At 42.3% G+C, this 25442-nt stretch overlaps 1 protein-coding gene across 4 annotated transcripts in view; it reads right to left on the bottom strand.

Annotated features, from left to right (window-relative positions):
- MTHFD1 (methylenetetrahydrofolate dehydrogenase, cyclohydrolase and formyltetrahydrofolate synthetase 1) overlaps nt 1-25442 on the bottom strand; it is a 58596-nt gene that overhangs the window by 2785 nt on the left and 30369 nt on the right. For 3 of the 4 annotated variants that reach the window (XM_029238774.1, XM_029238775.1, XM_029238776.1), the window contains 18 exons: nt 23101-23228; nt 22510-22607; nt 22163-22336; nt 21158-21294; nt 19556-19602; nt 18600-18707; nt 18383-18457; nt 15943-16045; nt 13968-14044; nt 13202-13342; nt 11582-11650; nt 11201-11312; nt 10967-11106; nt 8692-8733; nt 6183-6283; nt 5151-5328; nt 2725-2832; nt 2041-2193 (listed from right to left, as the gene is read on the bottom strand). In XM_029238774.1, the coding sequence (XP_029094607.1) occupies nt 2041-2193; nt 2725-2832; nt 5151-5328; nt 6183-6283; nt 8692-8733; nt 10967-11106; nt 11201-11312; nt 11582-11650; nt 13202-13342; nt 13968-14044; nt 15943-16045; nt 18383-18457; nt 18600-18707; nt 19556-19602; nt 21158-21294; nt 22163-22336; nt 22510-22607; nt 23101-23228 (1991 nt within the window). Of the gene's footprint in view, nt 1-2040; nt 2194-2724; nt 2833-5150; nt 5329-6182; nt 6284-8691; nt 8734-10966; nt 11107-11200; nt 11313-11581; nt 11651-13201; nt 13343-13967; nt 14045-15942; nt 16046-16953; nt 17089-18382; nt 18458-18599; nt 18708-19555; nt 19603-21157; nt 21295-22162; nt 22337-22509; nt 22608-23100; nt 23229-25442 lie in introns of all 4 variants that reach the window. The other variant, XM_029238777.1, reaches the window with a different exon arrangement.

Genomic DNA, 25442 nt, shown 5'->3' with positions numbered 1-25442 from the left:
CTGTAAGAGATAAGCAACTGCTGAGCGCGGGGACAAGGAGGAAAAAGGAAGGGACTGGTCCTCCGCCCTAGCCTAAGAGCCTGAAGATGACACTAAAGATGAAGGACAGGGCTTCCCTGGTGGCACAGTGGTTGAGAGTCTGCCTGCCAACGCAGGGGACACGGGTTCAAGCCCTGCTCTGGGAAGATCCCACATGCTGCGGAGCAACTAGGCCCGTGAGCCACAACTACTGAGCCTGCGCATCTGGAGCCTGTGCTCCGCAACAAGAGAGGCCGCGATAGTGAGAGGCCCGCGTACCGCGATGAAGAGTGGCCCCCGCTTCCTGCAACTAGAGAAAGCCCTCGCACAGAAACGAAGACCCAACGCAGCCAAAAATAAAAATAAATTAATTAATTAAATAAAAAAGATGAAGGACAGGTGCCCACTGATGTAGACACGCACGTGCACATGGGCAGAAAATTCTGAAGATAATTCCCAAAATAGCGATTAGTAGAATTATCAGTACTACTCTTTCCCAAAGAGGACTTTTTTCCCCTTAAACATTGGTCATGTTGATAATCAGAAAATGTTTTTAAAAGAAAAGAGTACGTGTACATACATATAGGAACTTAGATATAAAACTCCAAAAAGAAGCCACCACACCTTGAATTAGTACATAAAATGCTCTCAAGTCCTCTGAACCCTGTTCAGGCCCCAACAGCGATCAGAAACCCTGAAGAACAGTAATTGTTAAGGCGTCTAGATTATGTGCGGAAACGTCTTGGTCCAGGTGGGCTTCTAAGGTGAGAGTCTGTTCTGGATGAGAAAATCCCAGCCTGACACTTTCAGCTTTGCTTTCGTCTCTACAGCCACCCCTCTGCACCCACACATCAAAGTAGCAGCGACAATACTGCTCCTTCAGCTGCTAGGTGCTGATAATTTCTCCGGAAACAACACACGTTCTGCAGTATTCGAGGTGCTGGGTAAATGGTTTAACGTTCCTACTGAAAGGGAATTTCTACAAACCCCAGGCACTGATGAACCTCGGAGCAGAGCGACGCATGCCTTGTGCCTCTGGAGGGAGGGGCTGAGGGGCACTGGTGCACACACCCTGTCTGACCACCACTGTGACGCGATGATGCTGCCCCACAGAGAGCTGACAAGAGCAGGGCTCACACCTTTAATAACCTGCCCAAGGCCAAAACCAGCAGGGGTGAAAGTGGATTCAGTTTTAATGTTCCGTACTTTCAACTATCATATCACCTCCTACTGCTTTCTTACTATACTGAAAGAAGCTCCAAAAGGAGGTCTATTGGTTTCCTTTACTTGTGTATTGGCTTAGTTTACTATTTCGATCCTGTATTGTGGTAAGAACCATCTGCAGATGTAGGATACTGGGCGGATCTGTGGGGGAACCTGGGCCCAGGATCAATGCAGACTCTGGGACAAAGTTAGTCCAAACTGCAAGTATGTCCTTAAGCTTTCCTCTACCTCCCTATTAGCAATTTTCCTCCTTAAACATGCACGAAACCTGTAAGATAAGATTTGATAATCAAATCATCTCAAAGTGTAAATAAACCCCCTCACCTTTCATATCTACAGGGTTCACTCACATTTTAAGGGGAAAATTCTTTACTCAAAAATGATGCATTCCCTGAATTTCAGGCATAAACTCCAGGCCTGTCGAGAAGACCTGGGAGGTGCAGAGCCTCAAAGGGGCTGTTGGGAGGACCGAGTCAGTCTGTGAAAGGTGCCCAAAAAAGTCAGTTGTGATTATATATAAGCACCACTACAGCCTACCAATCAAGCCCATCCTGGATTCAGTCAAGGTCATACTGCCACTGGGAAACAGTATTATTATTCAGTACAAGCAGTCATAGCATCATCCTTGAACTGAGACCAAGATGGTCCATAGCAAGACGATTCATCGTAACGGGCCCGACTCCAGCTTTCTCCTCAGCAATGAACTCTGCTAATTCGGCATTTGCGTGATGGCTTCAGTAATCAATTTAAGAAGCACGGGTAAACAAGCAGCGCTCTCTGCTTGCAGTGCTCACTCACCGTTCCCACCAGGGGGTACAGAAAGCCAGCCCCAACGCTGGCGCGGATGTCGCGAATGGGGAGGACAAAGCCAGTGGGCACGCCTTTTTGCTCTGGGTTGTGAGACAAGGACAAGTGTGTCTTGGCCATGCAGATGGGCAGATTCCCAAAGCCCTGGGGAAAGACAGGAACAGAAGTGGGACAAATGAAAGGCTGGCAACGCAACCAAGAACATCCGGGCACTGTGCTGATATGGCTTCTGCAATTTATTTGAAACATCCAACTCCCTTTACATACATCTCTACATCACTGCCCTCCTCCAGCTTAGGTATTACTGATTAGAAAAAAAAAAAACCTTTGTTGGGTGAAGGAGGTAAGCACTCACAACCATATCCCACAAGTGAATATTTCACTTTCATTTATATAACCAGTTAAAAATGATAGCTTGGAGCAGACATGAAGGTACGACTAAAGGCTCTCAATAAAGACACCCCATATTTCCTCATGGCTTTCCCACGCTCACATACCACCTCTGGGTAGATAAAGAACTTGGGACCAGACCACCTAATCCACGCTCAGTATTTAAGAGGGGAGAAGGCTGCCGCCCAGAGGAGGGAAGCAATGCCTGGTGGGCTGGAAGAATGCAGGGATTCTGACCCCAAGGCCTGCTGGATAAAGAGCTGAAAGAACCAACCAAACATCTACCTGCTTTGTGTAGACTTCAGCTTTGTGCTGTGCTTCCGGGAGCAATTCAATGTCATCTGCCCCATAGATCTTCTGTGCAATGATCCTGATTTTATCCTCAACTGGGAGCTAACAGACAGGAAAGAGAGGGGAGACCATGACTAGACACCCATGAGGACACGAACCTTTACTTACAGCCATGCTCCAGGTCAGAGTCCCCAAAAGGGCCAGAGAACTTTTTATACACATACACAAACAGGCAAATAGTTTGAGGTTTATTGGATTAGAACTTTGTTTTTCTACCAAGCCCCAGATTTTATACGTGGAAAATGTCCCACAGGTGTAAAATTACTGTGTGTGTGTGTATTTAAGACCTCACTGTCATAAACAATACTGCTCACTACTCAAGAATAACTATTTCTTCATAAATAAAATATAATGCTTCAATAACGAAGATCAGTCTCCTGTCAAAGCAGACCTGGGATACTGTTTATGAACTAAGGCAACTGATGTCCATTCACAGACCCCCTGGTGTGTACAGGACAGGCAGATGCTATCTTTAACACAACATACCGATTGTTAATTGCTGCTACTTAGAAATTGTTATAAAAACAAGACCATCTACATATATATATATTTCTTTAGATCATCTACATATTTAAACAACCTAGTGACTTACACAACCAACATGCAATGGGTGTGGTGGGAAAGGATATGCTTTCCATGGCACCTGTGCAAACAGTGCAGCAGAGGGAGGCCAGTGGTCCAACCAGTGACCTCTAGGTCTAACAAGGAAGCCCAGGGCTGCTTCCTCCAGGGCAAAGCTTTTGGAAGTGGGGCCTGGCCTCTTAAATGCTCCTGGAGCCTAGCTCAAGGCACTAGGATTCAGAGCAAACAGCACAGGGAGAAACTACCCGAAGGAAATGGGAAGGACAGCTACTCACAGGTAACCTGGGGGAGCAAATCACTGAAATTAGGCAATATCAGACTCTATGCCCCCTAGCAACTAAGGCTAAGAGAACACTGAGTTTTGTTTTGTGAAAGAAATATCTTAAATAATGAAAATAAACATTTTCTTTTCAACTAAACAGTGATCATTTATGAAGGGGCTTTGTATAATGGATATAAATAAATATAATTGTCTATTCAATTACAGCTTTATAAAGATCCAACAGGAACTACTTTCATATGCCTCTTATAATTGGAGCTCTATAAATGCCAAGGCATATTCAGAACTTCTGAAGCAAAAGTACTTCCGTTGAAGAGTGATTTAAGACCAACAGATGCTTAGGACAAAAAGTGGCAGCCTCCTGTTTGTCAGAACAGAGAAAAGTTCCAAGTAGAAATGGGTTATAAAGTCCTCATTACCCCACTTCTTCCAGGCTTCCTGCTCGCCTTCAAGGACTGAGTTTCCTAATTCAGGTACTGTGGATGTGGCTTAGAAAGGGTGCCTATAAATGCTTTGTATTTGTGTGCAAACTTGTGTTTAGGGCATTTCCTAAAAAGATGGTTGGTTGAACAGGTTTTCAAACCAGTCTATAAAACTAAAGCTCAACAGGAAAATGTCCATGTCAATAGGAGAATGTTAATTAATTGTAACTAAGATATAAGAGGATTCTACCTGCAAGGGGCAAAGAAAACAAGATTGTTAAAATTCAAGAGTAATAGGGTTTCTTCCGTCTACCTTTTTATGGCTATTTTTGAAAGTTTATGATTATCTTCTAAAAACCAAGCCAAAAAGCAGCCTAGATAATACAAGCAGAACTAGCTTCAACATCCATCCCATGTTCCTAACAGTTTCCAATTATTGTGGGCATACTACTGAATGTCTAATCACATCCTGAAATACACAGAGAACTGAAAACAAAATACAACCCTATAATAACAACATTTTTGTGAACTGTCTTTACTGCATCCCAGAATAAGCAGTGCTTCTGCCTGAGCCAGATGTACCATAATTTACTCAGTGATGGAAAGAATGCTGAAGCCTGCCAAGGTGCTTTGGTTTTGCACCTGAGTGCTTCTCTGAACTTGAGGCAGCGCCCGTACCAGGAAGTGCACTTCGGACCACACTGCTTTCCCCTATATTGGGGAAAATGTTTCTGAGTTTGATGTAGTCCCTTGCCAATTTGCCATGACTCTTGCTTCTATATGTAACCCTCTCTCTCCTGCCAGCAAAGGGACTGTACTGTGAGTCTTTTCAAAGTTAGGATGTGAGCCAACCTCCCGGGGTGTTCTTGCCTGGACGCCCTCCTCTGCCCGTAAGCAGCAACGTGCGTTGTTAAGAAAGCTGTCTGGAGTTGAGAGTCCAGGCTGTGGTCGTGTAACTCACCTACATGGGAATCAAACCCACAGGTTGAAGCTGCTGAACGCAGGCTCTAAGCAGAAGCAGCCACACAGAAACTGCACTGTGCTTTTTGTTTTTTTGCATACAGCAGGTAACCCACCTTGAGGTCATAGAGGAGCTGGAAGCTGCTGGGTGCCTGAGCTGCCCTCTGGACGGCCTGAGCCAGCACCAGGGCGCCCTTGCCCCCTTCTGCCCAGTGAGTGCACTTCACAGCATCAAAAGCCCCATGTTCTTTGGCGAGGCGGGTGATGAGGTCCAGCTCGGCCTCCGTATCTGTCCTGTAAAGGCAACGCTTCATGTTAAAGCACTGACGATGGCTGGAGAGGACAGAATCTGTCATGTTTTTGTCATTAAAACCCATGTGAATTACCCACTGATAAACAGACACTAATCAAGTAATACTGCCTGGGTTTGAACCCTGGCTCCACAATTTACTAGCTTGGTGACTTTCAGCCAGTTACTTAAACTTTATGTGCCTTGGTGTCCACATGGGTAAAATGGGCATAATCATAGCACTTATTTCATTGGGATGTTATGAGGCTTAGACGGTAAATACATGCAAAGTACTTAAAACATTCTAGGCACATGGTAAGGAATCGATAAATACTAGCTTTTCAAAAATTTTGCTTCCTATTTTGCTGTGATTAGACCATCAGAACAAAACCAAAACCAGCATTACGATAACTAAACAACCCACACAAGTTCTCTTACAGGAACACTTCCAGCTCAATACGTTTAACAAATTGTCAAGACAACATCCTACCAGGCCTGGTGAACTAATGGAACTGTGTAGGGCTATGACCTTCTCTTAGCACAAAAGGCCTTTAAAGACCAAAAGGAACAGTTAACTTCTGGCCTGTGTGTTACCCACTTCACCTGGTGGAGAAGGGCACCCACAGGAGCCAAATCTGACTCTGGACCCTCAGCAAGTGAGGTGATGAGTCCCCTGTGACACATGCGGTGCCTGTCATATGGCAGGCTCTCATCAATAGCTCCCAAAGACAGGCTTAATAAGCAATAGCAGTAACTGATGAAGAGAACAAAGCTAAAAGCTGGGCTGTACAATCAGCACCAGGAGATGTTTGCTGGCCATTTCCCACAGTCCCCCTCGACTCTTACACTTTATACTTACTTGAAGGCGTTCACGGCCACTACCACTGGAACTCCAAACATCCTGGCATTTTCAATTTGTTTCTTCAGGTTACTGAAGCCTTTTTCAACCAGCTCCAGGTTCTGCAGAAACAACGGTGGAAGGTCTGTGAGGTCGGAGAGCAGAACTGAAAACAGTTGCAGGTTCTTCTTAAAAGAGAAACTGTCTCCTTGACCCAGAAGCCACTCACTGTCAGGACAAGCCAACAGAGACATGCTGGAGCCTGCAGCCCTAGGGTGAGCTGTGCTCCTGTCCTGGCTGCCCTGAAAGGGTGAGATTTGCTGGTGCATCTGCCCTCATCGTGCTGTATCTTAATAGCTTATTTGCTGTTTGAATGGAATCAGCTGCCTTTAAATAAATTATATCTATGACCCCTGTTTTATAGATTGTATGTACTTATATGGTACAGCGGTACAAACCGACTCTGTTCAGCATGGCACAGACCCTGCCATCAGAAGACAGGGCCTAGCATACATAGTGTGTGGCATTTGTCAGAAAACATGGAGTCGTCAGTGATGCTTTCACGGGTTTAAATGAACTCAACCATAAACCTTTTTTTTTTTAAATTAATTTTTATTGGTATATAGTTGCTTTACAATGTTGTGTTAGAACCATAAACCTTCTTGTGTCAGAAATGAGATAAATACCATTTTTAAGAACCAAATACTATGAAATTTAAAGGAAAGTAATTAAGGAAACACATTTTAAAATATTTTAAAATACGCTTCCTGGAGCACTGCTTGCAGCATGGGAAAACTGCAAACAATACAAAGCTCCTTCAGTAGGGGACTGAGCCAGTGAATCATGACATACACACTCGATAAATATGTATCAGGTACATGTTATGAAAAGTGCGAATATCTGTATTAGCATGGAACCTCTCAAAGATGTACTGAAATGGCAAAACTACGAAGAGATTAATTAATCCCATTTTTGGACAAATACAAAAATACATGTGCATATTCATGGAATTTTTTTAAATGTTGAGAGATACGCACCAACTGTTAACTGGGGACTCAAATCATATATATATTATATTCTTGTATTATTTAATTTTTTTTACAAAGGGTATATTATTATATAAGCTTAAAATATATTAAGTATTTTAAAAATGAAAATATCATAGTCTTATATAAAAATAAGTACACTAGATTGTGAGTAAAACCCGGCAGTAATAGCGCTTGGTTTGTGGATTTCATAAAACAGCAGAAAAAGGTAAGATACAGAAAACAACTGAGATCATTATAAGCATGATTTATGCTTTTTCCCCCTTTAATAATTGAAAACTGAGATTAGAATTTAGTTGACATTCTAAAGAGCACAGCTAATTCCTTACCTCTAGTCACATGAAAACCAATTAATACATAAGATTGAGAACAGTTTTAAATAAGTAGAATTTCTTAAATGAAGACACCAGCTGGGCCAGTGAGGGGCAGTTGCTCTAATTAGATGCAGGAAAGGCTGCGGGGTGGCAGGAGGGCCAGAACTGTGAATTCCCCTCCTACGCATGAATCAGACAAATGACCATAAAAGGCAAATCATAACTCAGAAGACAGGCAAACTGAAGGCACCAGCAATTCTTTGCTAGCTGCTTTTGAATTACTTCATTTGGGGGCTGAGAAGTGACCCTGTACTGCCTGACAATTTAAAAGCCTCCAAAAAAGGCAGAAAAACTTGAATCAACAGTGATAGCAGCCGAGCTTACCATCTCATTCGGGGGCCTAATCTCTCACATGATAACCCCAAACTGGTGCTAGAGATGTTTCTTCAACGGTTAATGATATAAATATGAAAAGGTTTGAGCTCACAATTCCTTGAGCCCCTGCTTAATGCCATAAACCAAATTAGTTTATGAAAACTGCCTAGAAAAATAACCAGGATGCTGACCCTATCTTGGCCCCTTAATATGGATTTAGCTCTGCAGAGGAAAAAGCATTTCAAAAAAGGCCCCTACTTGCTTCTGATATGAACAGCATTTGAGAATCAACGAGCTAATGCAGGGAAGACAAGGAAACTTCCATGAGATTAGTGCAGGCTTTCTCAACCTCAGCACTACTGACATTTTGGGCTGAATACTTCTTTATAGTGGAGAGTGTCCTATGCACTGTAGCATCCCTGGCCTCTACCCACTGAATGCCAGTAGCACTCCCCACCTCAAGTTGCAACAATCAAAAATGTCTCTAGACATTGCAAAATGTGCTGGGGTGAGGGTTGGGATGGGGGGTATTGCTCCTGGTTGAGAACCAACCACTGGTCTAGGGGAGCGGTTTTACTGACATCCTATGCGGGCAATTGCTTTATGAGGCATTTCTTCCCTGTTTCATTTAGTACAGTTCTTCAGCACACTGCAGGCCTGTTAGCACACCCTGCTCCCAAGAGCAACCCTGGGTCATAGCGACAGCCCAGTCATTTCTAAATGGGCCAGGTTGAGAAATGCTGATTCAGAATGTGGTGCTTTCTAGGCCAAGTAATTAGAAGTGACTGAAGTTACCTCCTCTATGTAAGCCTTGGGCAGAGGAAGTCCAGCAGTAACCTGGAAGGAAAAGAAGCAAAGTCAGAGGCATTTTCTACTTCAATTAGAGTTCGGCTTCAAACAGTGCTTTGCTATGTGTTAAAGGCCATAAGCTGCATGCTTGTGGGATACACAGCAGTAGAAGGTTGTTTTCTGCCCTAAGGATTTAGAGCTATGACCAAAACTATGGCACAGAACAAAAATGACTGCTTTGAGCAGAGTGGGAGACCTTCATGGCCTGAATTGAAGAGGTGAGAAGGGATGAATCTATGAAGGCAGGTGAGGGAAGGGATGTGTCCTTGGCAGGGGCAATAACCCCAGCGAGTGAAGCACACAGCAGTGGGGGTGGAGGTAAAGCTGAGTGTAGAGAACAAGGCAGCTGTGAGCCCTGCAAAAGCCACCCTGAGACATCTGCCGTGAAGTCAGATGCCCTGCGGCGGGTCCGTGAGCTGGTCCATGGAGCCAGCCCACTCCCTTGCGGGGCTGAATGGGGCACGTGAGCAACAGGAACAAGAGGGAAACAACACACAAGGATTTTCTTCCTCTGTGGGTGCTCACTGTTCCAGAGGTACCTGGTGGGTCAGCCCTGCTGCATCCACAGGGAAGTGCAACAGGGGTGAAGGCGCCAGTTCCAGGGACCCCAGTGGGCAATGGACAGTGATTAAGAAGCCTTCAGCTTGCTCTGCTCCCTTTCCTCAGAGACACCATGGTGCTCCAACTCCAAAGGGGCCTCTGAGAGGCGGGGCACGAAGCAGGGACCTGAGCCCACGGTCCGGGCCACACGTGGCTCCAGCAGGTAACAGGAGCAGCAGGCGAGGGTCCCGGCAGAGCTGTGCGCAAAGCTCTCCTCTCAGTGCTGCCAGCTTACGCGCCCACAGTGTTTTCCAGACATGAGATCAGGAGAGGAGGTGCAAAGGCGTGAGGGTGAGTGAGGGGGTGCAAGAGAGAGAAATGTTGGTTATGATCAGGAAGGAAAAGGGAGTCCGTCCTGCACGCCTAGCAGAAAGGGGCATCCTGGGTTAGGCGGGGACGAGTACAACTGCAGAGGTGTGCTGGGGTTGTGAGAGCAGTGGCTCTCCCCTTAGTGGGGACCTAATCCTTTCATGGGGTCCAAGAGTTCAAGACTATTCCCATAATTCTAAGACATTATGGCTCTTTTCACTCTCATTATTTCCTGAGTATACAATGGACTTTTCCAAAGATTATGTGACATGTGGTACCACAACAAATCAAATGCCAAAGATGAGACTCCATCAGTCTTCGATTAAGCCAGATACTGAAGAGATCTGAAAAACGTACAATGCCTAAATGTTGTTTTGGAAAATACAGTCACTTTTCACTTAAAAAAATGTTATTTATGTTAATATTTATGTCAATATTTAATTTCTAATATAGTAAATATCGCCAGACATAACTCACCTGAACAAAGAGCTCTTTTAGGCCCTTAATAATTTTTAAGAGCGTAAGGAAGTTCTGAGACCAACATTCTTGAGAACTGCTATAACAGGAAAACCCCTGATCACTACGCTAAGAAACAGTGATTTTCTTCTGTAGGTGAGGGAGGTCTTATTTATCAAGTTACTAGACCAGCTCCCGGAGGACAGGAATTTAATACTTCAACCAATTTCTGAAAACGAGCACCATGTCTTCACATGCAGGTGCTGAAGAAAAGGTGTTAAAATAATAGAGCAGAAAGTACAATTTCTAAGCAGTATGAATTCAGGAAAACACAAAGTTCAGGTTGGAGCTGAAGATAAACCATGCTCACCTGTTTCTCCCCATCACCTGGAGGCAGTCTGGAGCTCCTTCTCCCCTGACTCCAAGCTGTTAGCGGTCCTGCCCAGCACCCACCTCCCAATAAGGGGCTGACCTCTATCTCAGTTAAATGGTTTGATTGGCTGGCTGCCAGCATCACCGTTAGCGGGATTAAAAAGAACAGTCTGAACATAAAGGAGTTTTTTGTAAATATAGCCAAGCACATGTCCTTGGAGGGGTTTTGATATTATCAGGTGTTTTGCTCTGAAAGGTAGGCCATGAAGACAACCTCGGCCCTCTTAAAATGTCAAGAGCTGGTACTGCCTAGAAGTGATAAGGCGGCCAGCACAAGAGCCGTCTGAACATCCCCTGCTTCTGGCAACCCATTAGTCATGAGGACAAGAGCAGCTTAATGAAGAAACTGGCACAAGTCATCCAGTTTCCCTTTAGCCTTCAGAACATTTCTGAGAACCAGCCTCTTCCAACTCCTGATCCTCACCGTGGGGCCGCCTCCGTGCATTTTCAGAGCCCTGACAGTGGCAACAAGCACCACCACATGCGGGCGGAGACCAGAATACCGGCATTTGATGTTAAAGAACTTTTCCATTCCAATGTCTGCTCCGAATCCTGCTTCAGTCACTGTCACGAGAAAAGCAACTGTAAAAATGCCATCCCAACTTCCTTGATGTTAAAAGAAAAAACAGTCTATCACCGATTTCGCAAAAGCACTCGCCTACAAACCCTTCGGGACCAACAAGCTTGAGTGCAATCCGGTCTGCAATGATGGAGGAATTCCCGTGTGCGATGTTGGCAAATGGCCCAGCGTGAACAAATACTGGAGTGCCCTGTGGAAATCAAGACATCGTGAGCGAAGCTGCGCATCCTGCTTCAAAAGGGACCACTCGGTAAGGGGACCAAAATTAGCTGGAATCCAAAAGAAAAAGACTTCCCAAGGGAAAGTATGAAGCCGCCTCTTCTAGATTTCAGTAAAGTCCCAGTCACAACTATGAGAAAGAATGGGAAGAAAGAGATGACCAGGGAGAGAAGGTCTCTGACTCCCCAGGAACAATCTGCTTTACAACCAATCCAGGAAGGCAGGAGTCACTCTGCTCACCTCTAATGTCTGCATGAGATTGGGCTTGATGGCGTCCTTCATGAGTACTGTCAATGCCCCGCTCACTCCCTGCAAAACAAAGGCATGAAGGGTTGATTCCCACCAGCAAAAAACCTACCTTTTGAAGCCAAAATTCAACATTCTTAGGTCTTCCTTTTTTAGCCATCTTGGACCAATGAGTACTTTTACCTAAACTAGACCACCCATTCATTTGTTTATTTATTTTTCAGGATATACAATAAAGTTGCCAATTATCTTAACGGAGAAGAGAGAATGAAAATGACATCCATATGTAAATTCTGGAAAAATACATAACCCTGGAAACAAGCATCTCAGTGAAGCTCTGTTGCTGATCGATGTGGATAATCCATTTTAGACTCATTTACGGTATGGAAACGCTAGTTCCTAAGAATACTGAATTATAGGTAACTTTGGTGTCTGGGCAGAAATGTCTGTAAACCTGATTTAATATGTGTCTCCGGTACCTTAATCTGAAAATTTACCCAGGAGTTCAACACCAACTCTTATATATCAGGTCCCTCTTTTTAAGCCATCCAACCACAGATGAACAAACTGGTATCATTGTAAGATAAAGCTATGGATCCCACTTATATTCAGTTTTAATGAGTTTCTAAGTTCCTGGCTTGGTGTAAAAATTTAAAACAATTTCTGTTCTTATACACATTAACTATGAAAACAGGAAATTAATATTTCCCCCCTTTTCCGGATTCATCTGACAGACCGCTAATCATAGGCCAACCATTTTGGTGTATGTGAACACAAACAGGCTTTTAAAAAAGTAATCTAGGGGACTTCCCTGCTGGCGCAGTTAGGAATCTGCCTGCCAATGCAGGGGATGCAGGTTTGATCCCTGGTCCGGGAAGATCCCACATGTCGCAGAGCAACTAAGCCCGTGAGCCACAACTACTGAGCCTGCGCTCTAGAGCCCGTGCTCCGCAACAAGAGCAGCCACCGCAATGAGAAGCCTGCGCACTGCAATGAAGAGTAGCCTCCGCGCGCCGCAACTAGAGAAAGCCCACGCACAGCTACGAAGACCCGACGCAGCTAAAAAAAAAAAAAAAAGTAATCTATAAGATTATCTCATTTCAAACTCCATAATACCATGTAGATAGTTCAGAAATAATCCTGATGTGGACAATGAATATAATAGCAGGACCATTAGAAGAACTGGCTGAGCTGTTCCCAATGTGGTCATCAGTGTGGATATGGTGCCGAGCCTCATGATGAGAGGCCTCTGTGCAGGGAGGCCTGTCATGGGGAGAGGCCGGGGGGTGACTCAAAGCTCAGCTCTAAGGGCCTCACATGGACTCCTGATGCTCTCTGAAACCGAAGTCAGACACCCTCTCTTGGAAATACTCACAGGCTGAAGATACTGCTCAAACCACCTGTGGTCTATTATTGGAGCATACCATCTATCACTCACTATGGAGTACTTTTTATAAACTTCATAATTATATAGTGAGTAACAAGATCATATGAATTTATTAGTTAATTGCAGCATCTTAAGTATGCCACAGTTTTTGTCAGTGGTAACTGCTGAGAAATGCTGGGACAACAGACGCAGATGGATTGCCAAGTCTGGAGTGCCCGGCTACCCACCAGATCTTCGGTACTAATGGGCTCCCCTTTCTTGCTGGATGCCACCACCATTTTGCTCAGTCTCTCTCTCATATCTTCTAGAGAACTGGTGAGAGCCAGGACAGCCATGATTTCACTGGCCACGGAGATATCAAACTGGGCCTGTTGGCAGGGAAAAGACACATCAGGGAAAACTGTGTTAAACAGAAGCGTGGATTGCAAAAGTAATCCTTGTTTGCATCCCAGGCTTAAACAAATAGCTTAAAAGGACAGAATAAAAGAACAGTACGAAAAGAACTTAATGAAAATAACCTTCCAACAGCAAAAATTTGTAATTAATTATTCTAAGACCTTGAGTAGTCGATTTTTACGCATAAATGTTCTAGTAGGACCAACGATCCCTGTGAAGGCAGCTTGTAATCATGTGATCATGGTTTCCCTAACATACAAGGGACTAACTCAGAAGCTCTTACACCGAAGAGACATACTGCAAAATGGCCACAAAAAAGAAGCAATTTTAATCAATTCATGTACAAGGATATTCACTTGGGGCACTCCACCTCCAGGAAAAAATACTGGGGGAAAAATACACAGGTGACACATGGGATTTACTGCAAAAACTGTCAGGAGTGCTCAATACCACACACCTACTCGCTCTCATTTTACAAGGGAGAAGGCAGAACAACACCTGGCAGTATCAGCTGATCAGGAGGGAATGGAGGAGGATAGAAGCAGCAAGGATCTAGTGCCCATGAACTAATTTACTTAGAAAGGAACAGGCAGTTACCGTCCGTGTGTGCCCCTTCTCCGTGGGAGCCTGTCCAATTGTGATCTTCCTCAGGAATCTGTCATTGGTATCCAGCACTACGGTAGAAAAGGAAGATACAGTAGAGAGGGAAAATACAGCAGATATAGTAGAGAGGGAAAAGGACCATAAAGTCAAAGGAACCAGCAGAATTTTAAGCAACAAATCTAACTTAATGACTATAATATTTGATTTCAAAATTTATGGTAAAGCTAGAATATGGGTCCAAGTTTAGAAATGATGTTTTCATACCATTAATGTGCAGGAATTAAAGACAAGACGGTAGAGTGGCTTGGTTTATTCTTCCTAGAGAATTCAAACAATTAACTAGAAATCTGGAATCCGTTTCAAAGCATATTCCACACTCCACAAAAAAACAGAGCAGGCCAGTTTTTCAAAAGGCCGAGGTTTATGTTGTTCTGTGGGATGACTCACTGATCTTACATAACCCTGAGACACACAAGGCCCATAAACACAGGGCAAAGGCAATGCCTTTTGAAGCAGGCTGGGTAACAGACCTGCTCTTTCCTTTAGCACACTTAGAAGAAGTAAATTTCCATTCTGATGACAGAACATCTTTCCAATTGCATACTCTTGAAAACATGGCAAAGATCAACCTACTAACTAATCTTAATCCCCCCACCTCCTAGGTCTAACTACGGTGAACATTTTAGTGTATTCCCAATTTTGTTTTTTGTATGACATACCAAAAATAACAACAAAACACAAAATGAAAAACAGCAGCAAACCAGTTCACACTCTTTTAGGGTGGGTCAAAGAGGAGAGGCACTTTCAAGGTACTTGATAACATGCCAAAGTATTTTCCTTAAAGACTGTAATAACTTAAACACTAAAAGCAGTGTCTTGTGCAGCACTTGGGGAAACACACACACCACCCCATTTGATAAGTGAAGGATGTAATGAGTTGTTGGAGTTTATCCTTATTTTTTTAAAAAAAATAGTGTCTAGTTCCTTGCATCTAATTTCTGTGTATAGAACAGCCAGTCAATGGGTATGATCCATGTTTTCCCTTGTCTGCTTCTACTTTCTTAGAAAGCATGAATTACATATAAAGCAAAGGAAAAATGATTGTGATAATAAATTTTCAAAATGGATCTTTAGCTTATTCCTCATAAAATATGATACCATATGTCTAAAGCTATTGAAGCAAAGGAAGAGAAAGATCAGTGTGGTTTTAGATATTAGGAGAGTTGCCTTAAAAATGCCATTAGCTAGCACAGTTACTGAGCCAATGACAGTCACAAAAACAGTCAATAAATGGCCTGTCAGCTGCATTCTGTGCATCTAGATGAAAATTTCTTCTCAGCAGTGACAGAGTTTAGACGCATACACTGTTGGTACAAAATAAAACTCTAAGCCATGCTAGTTGACACAGACAAAAGCAACATCTGGCAGTGAAACCAGGCAACTCACTCACCAATCTGCTGGATGTTTAAACCTTGAAGGCTACCTACTTTGTTACAAGAGAGTTTAAGAAAATGAGGTAAAAGTGAGCAGGCAAGCTCCAGACCTACAAGAAAAATCAAGTCACTTATGCCAGACAAGAGTTCTAAGAATAAAGGGCAACATGATTTAAGAAGTGATTAAACATCACTTCTCTACTTAATGACACCAAAACTTTCTGCATAAAATGAAAGTTGCAAAATGTTATTTTTGGTTTATGTATGAACTTCCTTAAAACCCTCCTCACGCCAATGAACACTGAAGAGCCAGCAAAATGTCCAACTAACCAAACAAAAGGAGGTTTGATTACAGCTAATAAGGAGGGAGACTGATGGAGGTGGCCAGGAAAACGAGTGAGTCGCCATCTTAGTCAGGCCTTAACCATGAAAATACCAACACACAAGCTATGGACCTCCCATTTTATCACCTCTAAGGGAGGTCATGGGGCGTGCAGTATAACCAAACCAATGGGGTGTACACCCTGCTCTGGTACCTCTTTGCCAAGTTATAGTTTCTGGATCAATGTCCAATCTTGCAAATCTGTATATCTCTTCATCTGTCAGTGTGGTAGGGTCAGTCTTTTCAATGCCTAGTCTCTGAAGAGGTAGGAAAATTAAAAAATAAGACAAACCAAACAAAAGCAGATATGATTTAAAAAAAAATTTTTTTATCCTTATCTCCAGATAGGGGAAATATAAACCATGTTAAATTCAGAAGGGAAAACTATGATCCCTTTGGCTAAATCTTTATTTCCCATTCACACATGTACAAAGGTATTATTAACATGTTTGTCCCTATCACTGAGCACCAAAGGCATTTCCCTAAACCAAAGCCCTACGTAAACATAGTGACCAAAAAGTGTTGTACCTAACTCACCATATGCAAACATATTGAAAGGAAAAGCTTTTTCAATCAAACAGTTGAGAAGCCCAAGTCACATGCAAAATTAGAAGGGCAAAAACAAATATCGATCAATAAAAATCAATGTAAATCACTTTAAATGCTTTTTAAAAAACTAATATGCTGACCTTTTGAATATATTTAAAGGGATAAATAGTCCTTTCGATGCAGAAGAAAAGAAGAGACATTGCTCTAGCACAGTACATGCTTTTTAAGTAGTACTATCCTTTCACTGCCTTCTTACTATTCCAAAAGGCACAAGAGGGGTTTGTTTCTTCCTCCTCACGGAACTTGGAAATTTATTTATTTACAATGTGTACCATGGTCAAATACTGAAATGGAAAATGCCTTTAAAATGTACTCTCTTTTTCTCTTAACTCCTGGTAGATCTGAGTGGCCCCAGCAAACCCTACTCTTCCCATAGTTCCCTTCCTGTGTTATGAGGACTTTTTTTTAAAACCTCAGGTGTGTTTTCAGAGCTGGTGCTCACTGGCTTGTCAAATAGCATCACAAGCCTGGAACATGACATTGTTTACAGAAGTCAGCAAAACCCTCAGTCACTAAGCTGAGAATTTGCTGTTGACAACCCTTCTTGACTGAGTACCTGGTGGGTAGACTGTGATAATACAGCACAAGAGAGGATGCCTGGGGACCAGGAAACAGAAGATCGACGTTCTAGTTCCAACCTGGTGAGGGGTGCTGTGGCCATTGACAAGTCCCTTGATCTCAAATCCCAGAGCTTTTTAAAAGATCATTTAAACGTTGAGTCCAGCCCCTCCCCACACCTGACAGAAAGTTCCATCAGCAAAGGTAAGATTAGAAGTTGCCTGCTCTTCTACAGTACTTGCTGCCTTGCAGAACACAATTCTTTTACATAACAAGGTAATAGCTGACTTACCTTATGCAAGGATGTTTTGTGGGGTGTGAGAACAAGAGAAGCTAAAAAATATCAAACTGTGTAAAAGTCACTTTTTCTCAAGTCCAGAGAAAAATGCATATATATAAATGTGACAGAACTGTAAAGCAAGTAGGGCAAAATGTAAATCATTACTGCATCTGGAGCTTGTGTACTATTCTTACAGCATTAAAATATAAAGTTGCAAAAAATTAAAAATAAGGTGAATGTAACTACTATTGATAACTAGGTAGCACATACCATTTATTGAATGCTTATATGTGTCAGGCAGTCTAAAGAATATTTACAGATATATAACATTTCTTTCATATGTAAAAGTAACACAAGAATATATTTTGAATTTTATTTTGAAAATTTCCTTGTGCTACCCCTTTATAGCCACACCTTTCCCCAACCCATAACTCCTGGCACCCACTGATCTATTTTCCATCACTATAGCTTTGTCTTTTGAGAATGTCATATAAATGGAAGCATACAGTATGCAACCATTTGCGGCTAGCTTCTTTCAAGCAACATAATGCCTTTGAGATTCATTCAAGTTGTTGTGTGTATCAGCAGTTCATTCCTTTTTACTGTATGGATGTACCAGCTTGTTTATCCATTTATTACAGAAAGATATTTAGGTTGTTTGTAGATTTTGTTTCTATATGAATACAAGTTTGCATTTCTTTTGAGTAAATACCTAGGATTAGAATTTCTGGGTCATATGGTACAGTGTACGTTAAATAACTATATATTTGTAATAGAAGTTCAAATAAAATACAGAAGCAACCACTCTTGCTTAAGGCCCTGATGCTGCAAAGAGCAGGTATTCAAACTCTAGAAGCTGCTATGTTGCCACGCTGGCAACCTGACTCCTATATCCATGCTATAAAGAAGTGTCGTTCTTCTTAGCTGAGAGCAGGTCCTCAGTGCTCTATTGATCCTGGGACTAACCACTAAAAATTCAAAGATAAGTGAGAAACAACCTCTGCCACCCATCTTTATGTATATCATAACCTTATGACTATGGTTATGGACGAACTTGTCCAAAACAGGCTACTCTAAGGAGATTATAACCTCCTTATCAATCACCTAATTTCACACAATATCAAAAATGAACAAGGGAAAAGCTTACCCGTAACCTCCGGATTTGGATATCAGAGAACTTTCTCACTCCATTTACTGATGGTACCAAACGATTAAAGAGGGCCTTAGAGAAAAGGAAGAAGAGGGCTTTTAAGAGAGAGGAACGCCACTGTCTTGCTACCTGCATTATTGGTACCCAAGGGTCCAACATTAATTTGAGTGCTTCAAACCTTCTGAAAGTGCCCGTGGGGGTCTCAGCAGCCTACCTTGTCTGTCTGGGTCTGTTCGTGGAACATCCGGGCATCGATGGCTGCAGCCACAAGGTTATTAGCCGCAGTGATGGCATGGATGTCACCAGTAAGGTGGAGATTAAACTGCAAAAGGGTAGAAGCCACATCAGTCTTCCAACTTCTCTGCATCTTTTCACATTCATTCTATTGCAGCCAAACCAATCCCTATGTTAAAGCCAATGGAAAACTGATGGCAGCACAGCTAGTGGACAAACACCAACACAGCTATCTCTTGAAAACAAATTACTATCTATCCTCAGAAGGAACACTGATTTTCCCTAAGAGACATGGCCAATAACCATAAACGCCACACCCCTGGGATCAGCAGCAACGCTGGATTAGTAAGAACACACTCACGTCCTTTAAACAGTGAGCAAGAAGTACACTGGAGCGACCCAACTCCATGCCTATACGCTGCTCCCACTTCTGTGGTTATTACTTTGAATTCACTTCATGTTTGTTCTTCCCTATCTTATGCTTCATTTAATCACTTGCTTATTATTTTCACTGCAAGCCAGGCTTTGAAGTCCTTGTCATGTCAAAAAAGTAAACTGTTGGGCTTCCCTGGTGGGGCAGTGGTTGAGAGTCTGCCTGCCGATGTAGGGGACACGGGTTCGTGCCCCGGTCTGGGAGGATCCCACATGCCGCGGAGCGGCTGGGCCCGTGGGCCATGGCCGCTGAGCCTGCGCGTCCGGAGCCTGTGCTCTGCAACGGGAGAGGCCACAACAGTGAGAGGCCTACGTACCACAAAAAAAAAAACAAAAACAGTAAACTGTTTAAAAGTTGGCAAATTAAGATGTTTTTCTCTGAAGTACTGCTTCTGTTGAGCAAACAAGTCATTTGCCTACTAAGATCTCTACAATAAACTTTAATCCCAGGAAGGAAAAACTATAAAAAAAGGTCTGATCCAACCAAATCCCAGACCACATTACCTCTTCCATAGGAATGACCTGTGAGTAGCCGCCGCCTGCAGCACCACCTGGAGGACAGGTCAAGGTTGAAGACTCATGTTAAGCACGTTTCACCATGACTTGCAAATCAAATGAAAGCAAATCGGTTTTTGTAACTGCTCCGCATATTATTTACTTTTTACAACCATTTGGACAGATTTGATCAAGTGCTTTCTAATTTTCTTGACCAAACTAAACCGCTTGATCTTGTTCACTCTGAATAGTCTCTCAACTGAAATCTGAATCTAACTGACAAAACCATAAACACATAACATACCTACTCATTATCTTTAGAAACAGGTTCCTCTTGATTCCTAACATTTGTTAAGAAAAACCCAGCCTACAGTTACATAAAGGCAAACCTGTTCAATTTCCTACCCTCATAAATGCTATTCTGGCATTTTAAAAAAGGAATATTTAAAATAAACACAGCAACACAAACACAGAGACTGCAATTCTTCCTAAATAGGACACATATGGTAGAAAACAGCTTAACTGCTAGATTTTTGCTGGCCCATTTGGATTACTAACCAAAATCCAGTTAAAAATGTCCAGGTTTACAGTGAGATAAATGTCAATCTGAGGTAGAGGTTTTGTGTGGGGTTTTTTTGTGGGGCAGAGATCATGCAATGAAAATGGGGCAATTTGTGATAAGAGGAAAAGGAGCATATTGGGTTCAATAAGGGGGAAAAGGCTCATTCTGAAATAAAAGGGGGTTATTAAGCTCAAAAGCAGAACTAAGTTAACGCACTTATATCAAAACAATAGGCTGAAGAAGGACAAAGGCGTACCCCGTGTCAACATTTGTAGTAATTGTTAGAACAAGCGGAATATGTGATACCCTATCGCCAAGCAAATGATGAAGCTGACTCTGAGAACCTATTTTAATTAATAAAAATAATTTTAATTAAATGAACATGTTTGCAGTACTGCAGCTATCAAAAACTGAAGGTGAAGTACAGTTATTGATGTTGTGTTTTCATCTAATCAGAAGAAACATTGGGTTGATGGTATTATCTTAGAGCTTGAAGTAGACGTGGGGACTCACCCTGGTACTTGATGATACTGCCTTGAATTCAAGCTACCTCTGAATCCCAGTTGCTGCTATTGTAAGTGGAGATAAAACTAACCATCTTAGAAGATAAAGTAATAGGCATAAACTGCTTAGCACAAAACCTGGCACGAAGCCTATACTCAATAAGCATATACTTTTCTTATTCCCTCAGTGTGAAACATCTGTAGGGTTTGTCTTTGTCTCTAGAAAGTCAGCATCGTGATCAGCGGCTGTGATTACCTTTATTGTTACTATGAGAGTCGACTATCGGTCATATAAAAGCACCCCTGGCTACATATTACCCATCCCAGAGAATCCCTGCACAGTATCAGACAGTGACAGCAGGAGTTGGGGTGATCCAATGAAAGCCTTCACCAAAAGCACCATGATGCTCTTCTGGGATGTGATGAAGCTGTTTCTAGTGTCTAAATGAGCTGAAGACCCTGCACACATTCATGGGCCAAGTGGGCCAGGAGGACTGAAGGAGGTGCAGGCGCCCTCTGGCCACCCAGGTCTGGTCTCACTAATACCTTTTATTCCGAAGGTGGGGCCCTGAGAAGGCTGTCGCACACACGCGAAGACATTCTGATGGAGATGGGCACTGAGGCCCTGCACCAGCCCAATCGTGGTTGTGCTTTTCCCCTCTCCCAGGGGTGTTGGAGTTATTCTTCAAGATGAAAGCAAAATAGGAAAATTACATTTATGTAAATTAAATTCATGTGTAGCACTAAGTCAGCTCTGATCCTAGAGAGTGACTCTTAATCTGAATAACCAGAAAGATGAAACACATGAAAGGGATCTTTTCCAAGGGTCTTAGTTGTAACTTCCCCCCAGTTTGAAATTAAAAAAGACTTCTGCATTTTAGCTCTTCTGACAGTTAGGGGCAAATATACTCTACTTTGTAAGAGACACTGCTATACTTTTAATTTCTCAATTTAGTCTCAAAAACTAGCTTTTAACTCAGCCAAACAAAAAAATAGATGAATCCTCAACAGATCTACAGAATTAATGATCTGGGGTTTAAAAAAGGCAATTCCATCTGAAGATCAGGTTTTAAGATTCAAACTCTTCCACCTACTAGATGAATAACCTTGACAAATTTTCTCATCTCTATAGAGTTGTCTACTCTTCTTCACAGGGTCGCTGTAAGGATCAAATTAGATAAAATACATATGAAAATGCTAAAACCTGGGCTTCCCTGGTGGCGCAGTGGTTGAGAGTCTGCCTGTCGATGCAGGGGACACAGGTTTGTGCCCCGGTCTGGGAAGATCCCATGTGCCTCGGAGCGGCTGGGCCCGTGAGCCATGGCCACTGAGCCTATGCGTCCGGAGCCTGTGCTCCGCAACGGGAGAGGCCACAACAGGGAAAGGCCCGCGTACCACAAAAAAAAATTAAAAAAAATAAAAAATAAATAAAAATCTAAAACCAAATTAAAGGAACCTCCACATATACATGGCTAAGCGCAAATGCAACCCCTGGTAATAATAATCAGGACTAATATTAAGATTCAACTGGCAAATGGACAAAAACCATACCCGGTCACCACCACGTATTTCCCGTCGGGCTGGTGCTTCAGGCGTTCCAGTACTGACAGCAGGACTTTGGCCTTGGTTTCACCATACAATTCTACCTCTTCAGAGCTCAGACCAATTTCTCGAGCCAGGTTACCAATGGGCTTTGGCTTGCAAGACCGTGATATATCAATGTCACTTAGGAGAAATATAGAAAATATGTATCAACCTTTATTCACGGGACTCAATCAATGCCATCCTAGTAATGACCCACCTCAACCACGTTCGGAGGGGGCATACACATAACCATGGTATCCATCAGCTAAAACCCCACCATCCACAGTGTGAAAAGAGCAAAAGCTTCTTTTTACCTTGGCACGGGTGTCTTCAGGTTAAGTTTGTTATACTGAATGATCCACTTCCCTGGCTTAAATTTCTCCAGGAAACGCTTTGCACTCTCTACCGTGCTCTAAACAAAATGACACAAATGGACCTGAGAAGAGGTGATGATTTTAACCTCCACCTCAGTTCCTAGTCCTGGTCACTCAAGTTCAATCACAAAATGAACAGCTTCAGGATCCGCCTGTTAACATAATTCAATTCGAGGCCGGAGTCTATAGGCAGCAGGATGCCCTGGGCTGCGCGCCTCACCCCCACCAGCTGGTGTGTGTTACAAAGGGCAAGAAGCCAAAACATACTGAGTGAAGCCAGGCTGCTCGTACTTTTTTCCCCTTAAGTTATCACATTCCAGAGTAAATCAGAATCATGCTACCCCTACTTCCCTCTATTAATACGATTGATTCTACTTCTCTCTACTTCCATTTCCTTTTTTTCTTCAACAGATTCACATCCTTACTTAGATTCTGAGTAGGTTCTATGACATTTCTACTTGGAGAGAAATGCAGTACCTGGAATTCTATCAGCTTCGTAGAACTATTACAAAAACGTCCATTCACACTTACCTGCATTAGCATCACCACCGTCATTGGCCCGACGCCACCAGGAACAGGAGTAATGAAGCTTGCCCTCTCCTTGGCCTCCTTGTATGCCACATCACCCACAATTTTCCTCCCACTTGATTTTGTATCATCTGGTCAAAGAGGTAAAAAAGTCAAAGCACAGTCTCAGAATCACAATCTTCATGTTTATTTCTAAGTTATGTGATCGATTACAACAGCTTGTTCCAAAAACTAAGTCGAGTTTAGGGTGTGTAGTCCCATCTGGTTCAAGTGCCTACTTTACTTAAAAGCTGTGGGATGTGATAAAAGCTCCCCATTTATGATAAAAACTCTCGAGAAAGTAGGCATAGAGGGAAGTTACCTCAACATAATAAAGGCCAAATGTGACAAACCCACAACCAACATTGTTCTCAATGGTGAAAAACTGAAACCATTCCCACTAAGATCAGGAACAAGACAAGGTTGCCCACTCTCACCACTCTTATTCAACAGAGTTTTGGAAGTTTTAGCCACAGCAATCAGAGAAGAAGAAGAAATAAAAGGAATCCAAATTGGAAAAGAAGAAGTAAAACTGTCACTGTTTGCAGATGACATATTATACACAGAGAATCCTAAAGATGCTACCAGAAAACTACTAGAGCTAATCAATGAATCTGGTAAAGTAGCAGGATACAAAATTAATGCACAGAAATCTCTTGCATTCCTATACGCTAATGATGAAAAATCTGAAAGAGAAATTAAGGAAAAACTCCCATTTACCACTGAAACAAAAAGAATAACATACCTAGGAATAAACCTACCTAAGGAGACAAAAGACCTGTATGCAGAAAACTATAAGACACTGATGAAAGAAATTAAAGATGATACAAACAGATGGAGAGATATACCATGTCCTTGGATTAGAAGAATCAACATTGTGAAAATGACTATACTACCCAAAGCAATCTACAGATTCAATGCAAGCCCTATCAAACTACCAATGGCATTTTTCACAGAACCAGAACAAAAAATTGCACAATTTGTATGGAAACACAAAAGACCCCAAATAGCCAAAGCAAACTTGAGGAAGAAAAATGGAGCTGGAGGAATCAGTTTCCCTGACTTCAGACTATACTACAAAGCTACAGTAATCAAGACAGTAAGGTACTTTAAAAAAAACAACAACACAACAACAACAACAAAAAAAACAGTATGGTACTGGCACAAAAACAGAAATATAGATTAATGGAACAGGATAGAAAGCCCAGAGATAAACCCACACACATATGGTCACCTTATTTTTGATAAAGGAAGCAAGAATATACAATGGAGAAAAGACAGCCTCTTCAATAAGTGGTACTGGGAAAACTGGACAGCTACATGTAAAAAAAATGAAATTAGAACACTCCCTAACACCATACACAAAAATACACTCAAAATGGATTAAAGACCTAAATGTAAGGCCAGACACTATAAAACTCTTAGAGGAAAACACAGGCAGACACTCTATGACATAAATCACAGCAAGATCCTTTTTGACCCACCTCCTAGAGAAATGGAAATAAAACAAAAATAAACAAATGGGACTTAATGAAACTTAAAAGCTTTTGCACAGCAAAGGAAAACAGAAATGAGACGAAAAGACAACCCTCAGAATGGGAGAAAATATTTGCAAATGAAGCAACTGACAAGAGGATTAATCTCCAAAATATACAAGCAGCTCATGCTGCTCAATAATAAAAAAAAAAACAAACCAACAACCCAATCCAAAAATGGGCAGAAGACCTAAATAGACATTTCTCTAAAGAAGATATACAGATTGCCAACAAACACATGAAAGGATGCTCAACATCACTAATCATTAGAAAAATGCAAATCAAAACTACAATGAGGTATCACCTCACACCGGGCAGAATGTCCATCATAAAAAATCTACAAACAATAAATGTTGGAGAGGGTGTGGAGAAAAGGGAACCCTGTTGCACTGTTGGTGGGAATGTAAATTGATACAGCCACTATGGAGAACAGTATGGAGGTTCCTTAAAAAACTAAATATAGAACTACCATACAACACAGCAATCCCACTACTGGGCATATACCCTGAGAAAACCATAATTCAAAAAGAGTCATGTACCAAAATGTTCATTGCAGCTCTATTTACAATAGCCCGGAGATGGAAACAACCTAAGTGTCCATCATCGGATGAATGGATAAAGAAGATGTGGCACATACATACAGTGGAATATTACTCAGCCATTAAAAGAATCAAAATTGAGTTATTTGTAGTGAGGTGGATGGACCTAGAGTCTGTCACACAGAGTGAAGTAAGTTAGAAAGAGGAAAACAAATACTGAACACTAACACAT

This window comes from Monodon monoceros, unplaced genomic scaffold, assembly GCF_005190385.1.
Source record: "Monodon monoceros isolate NGI ecotype Baffin Bay Population unplaced genomic scaffold, NGI_Narwhal_1 Super_Scaffold_21, whole genome shotgun sequence".
Lineage (NCBI taxonomy): Eukaryota > Metazoa > Chordata > Mammalia > Artiodactyla > Monodontidae > Monodon > Monodon monoceros.
This window is presented reverse-complemented; position numbering and strand designations above follow the sequence as displayed.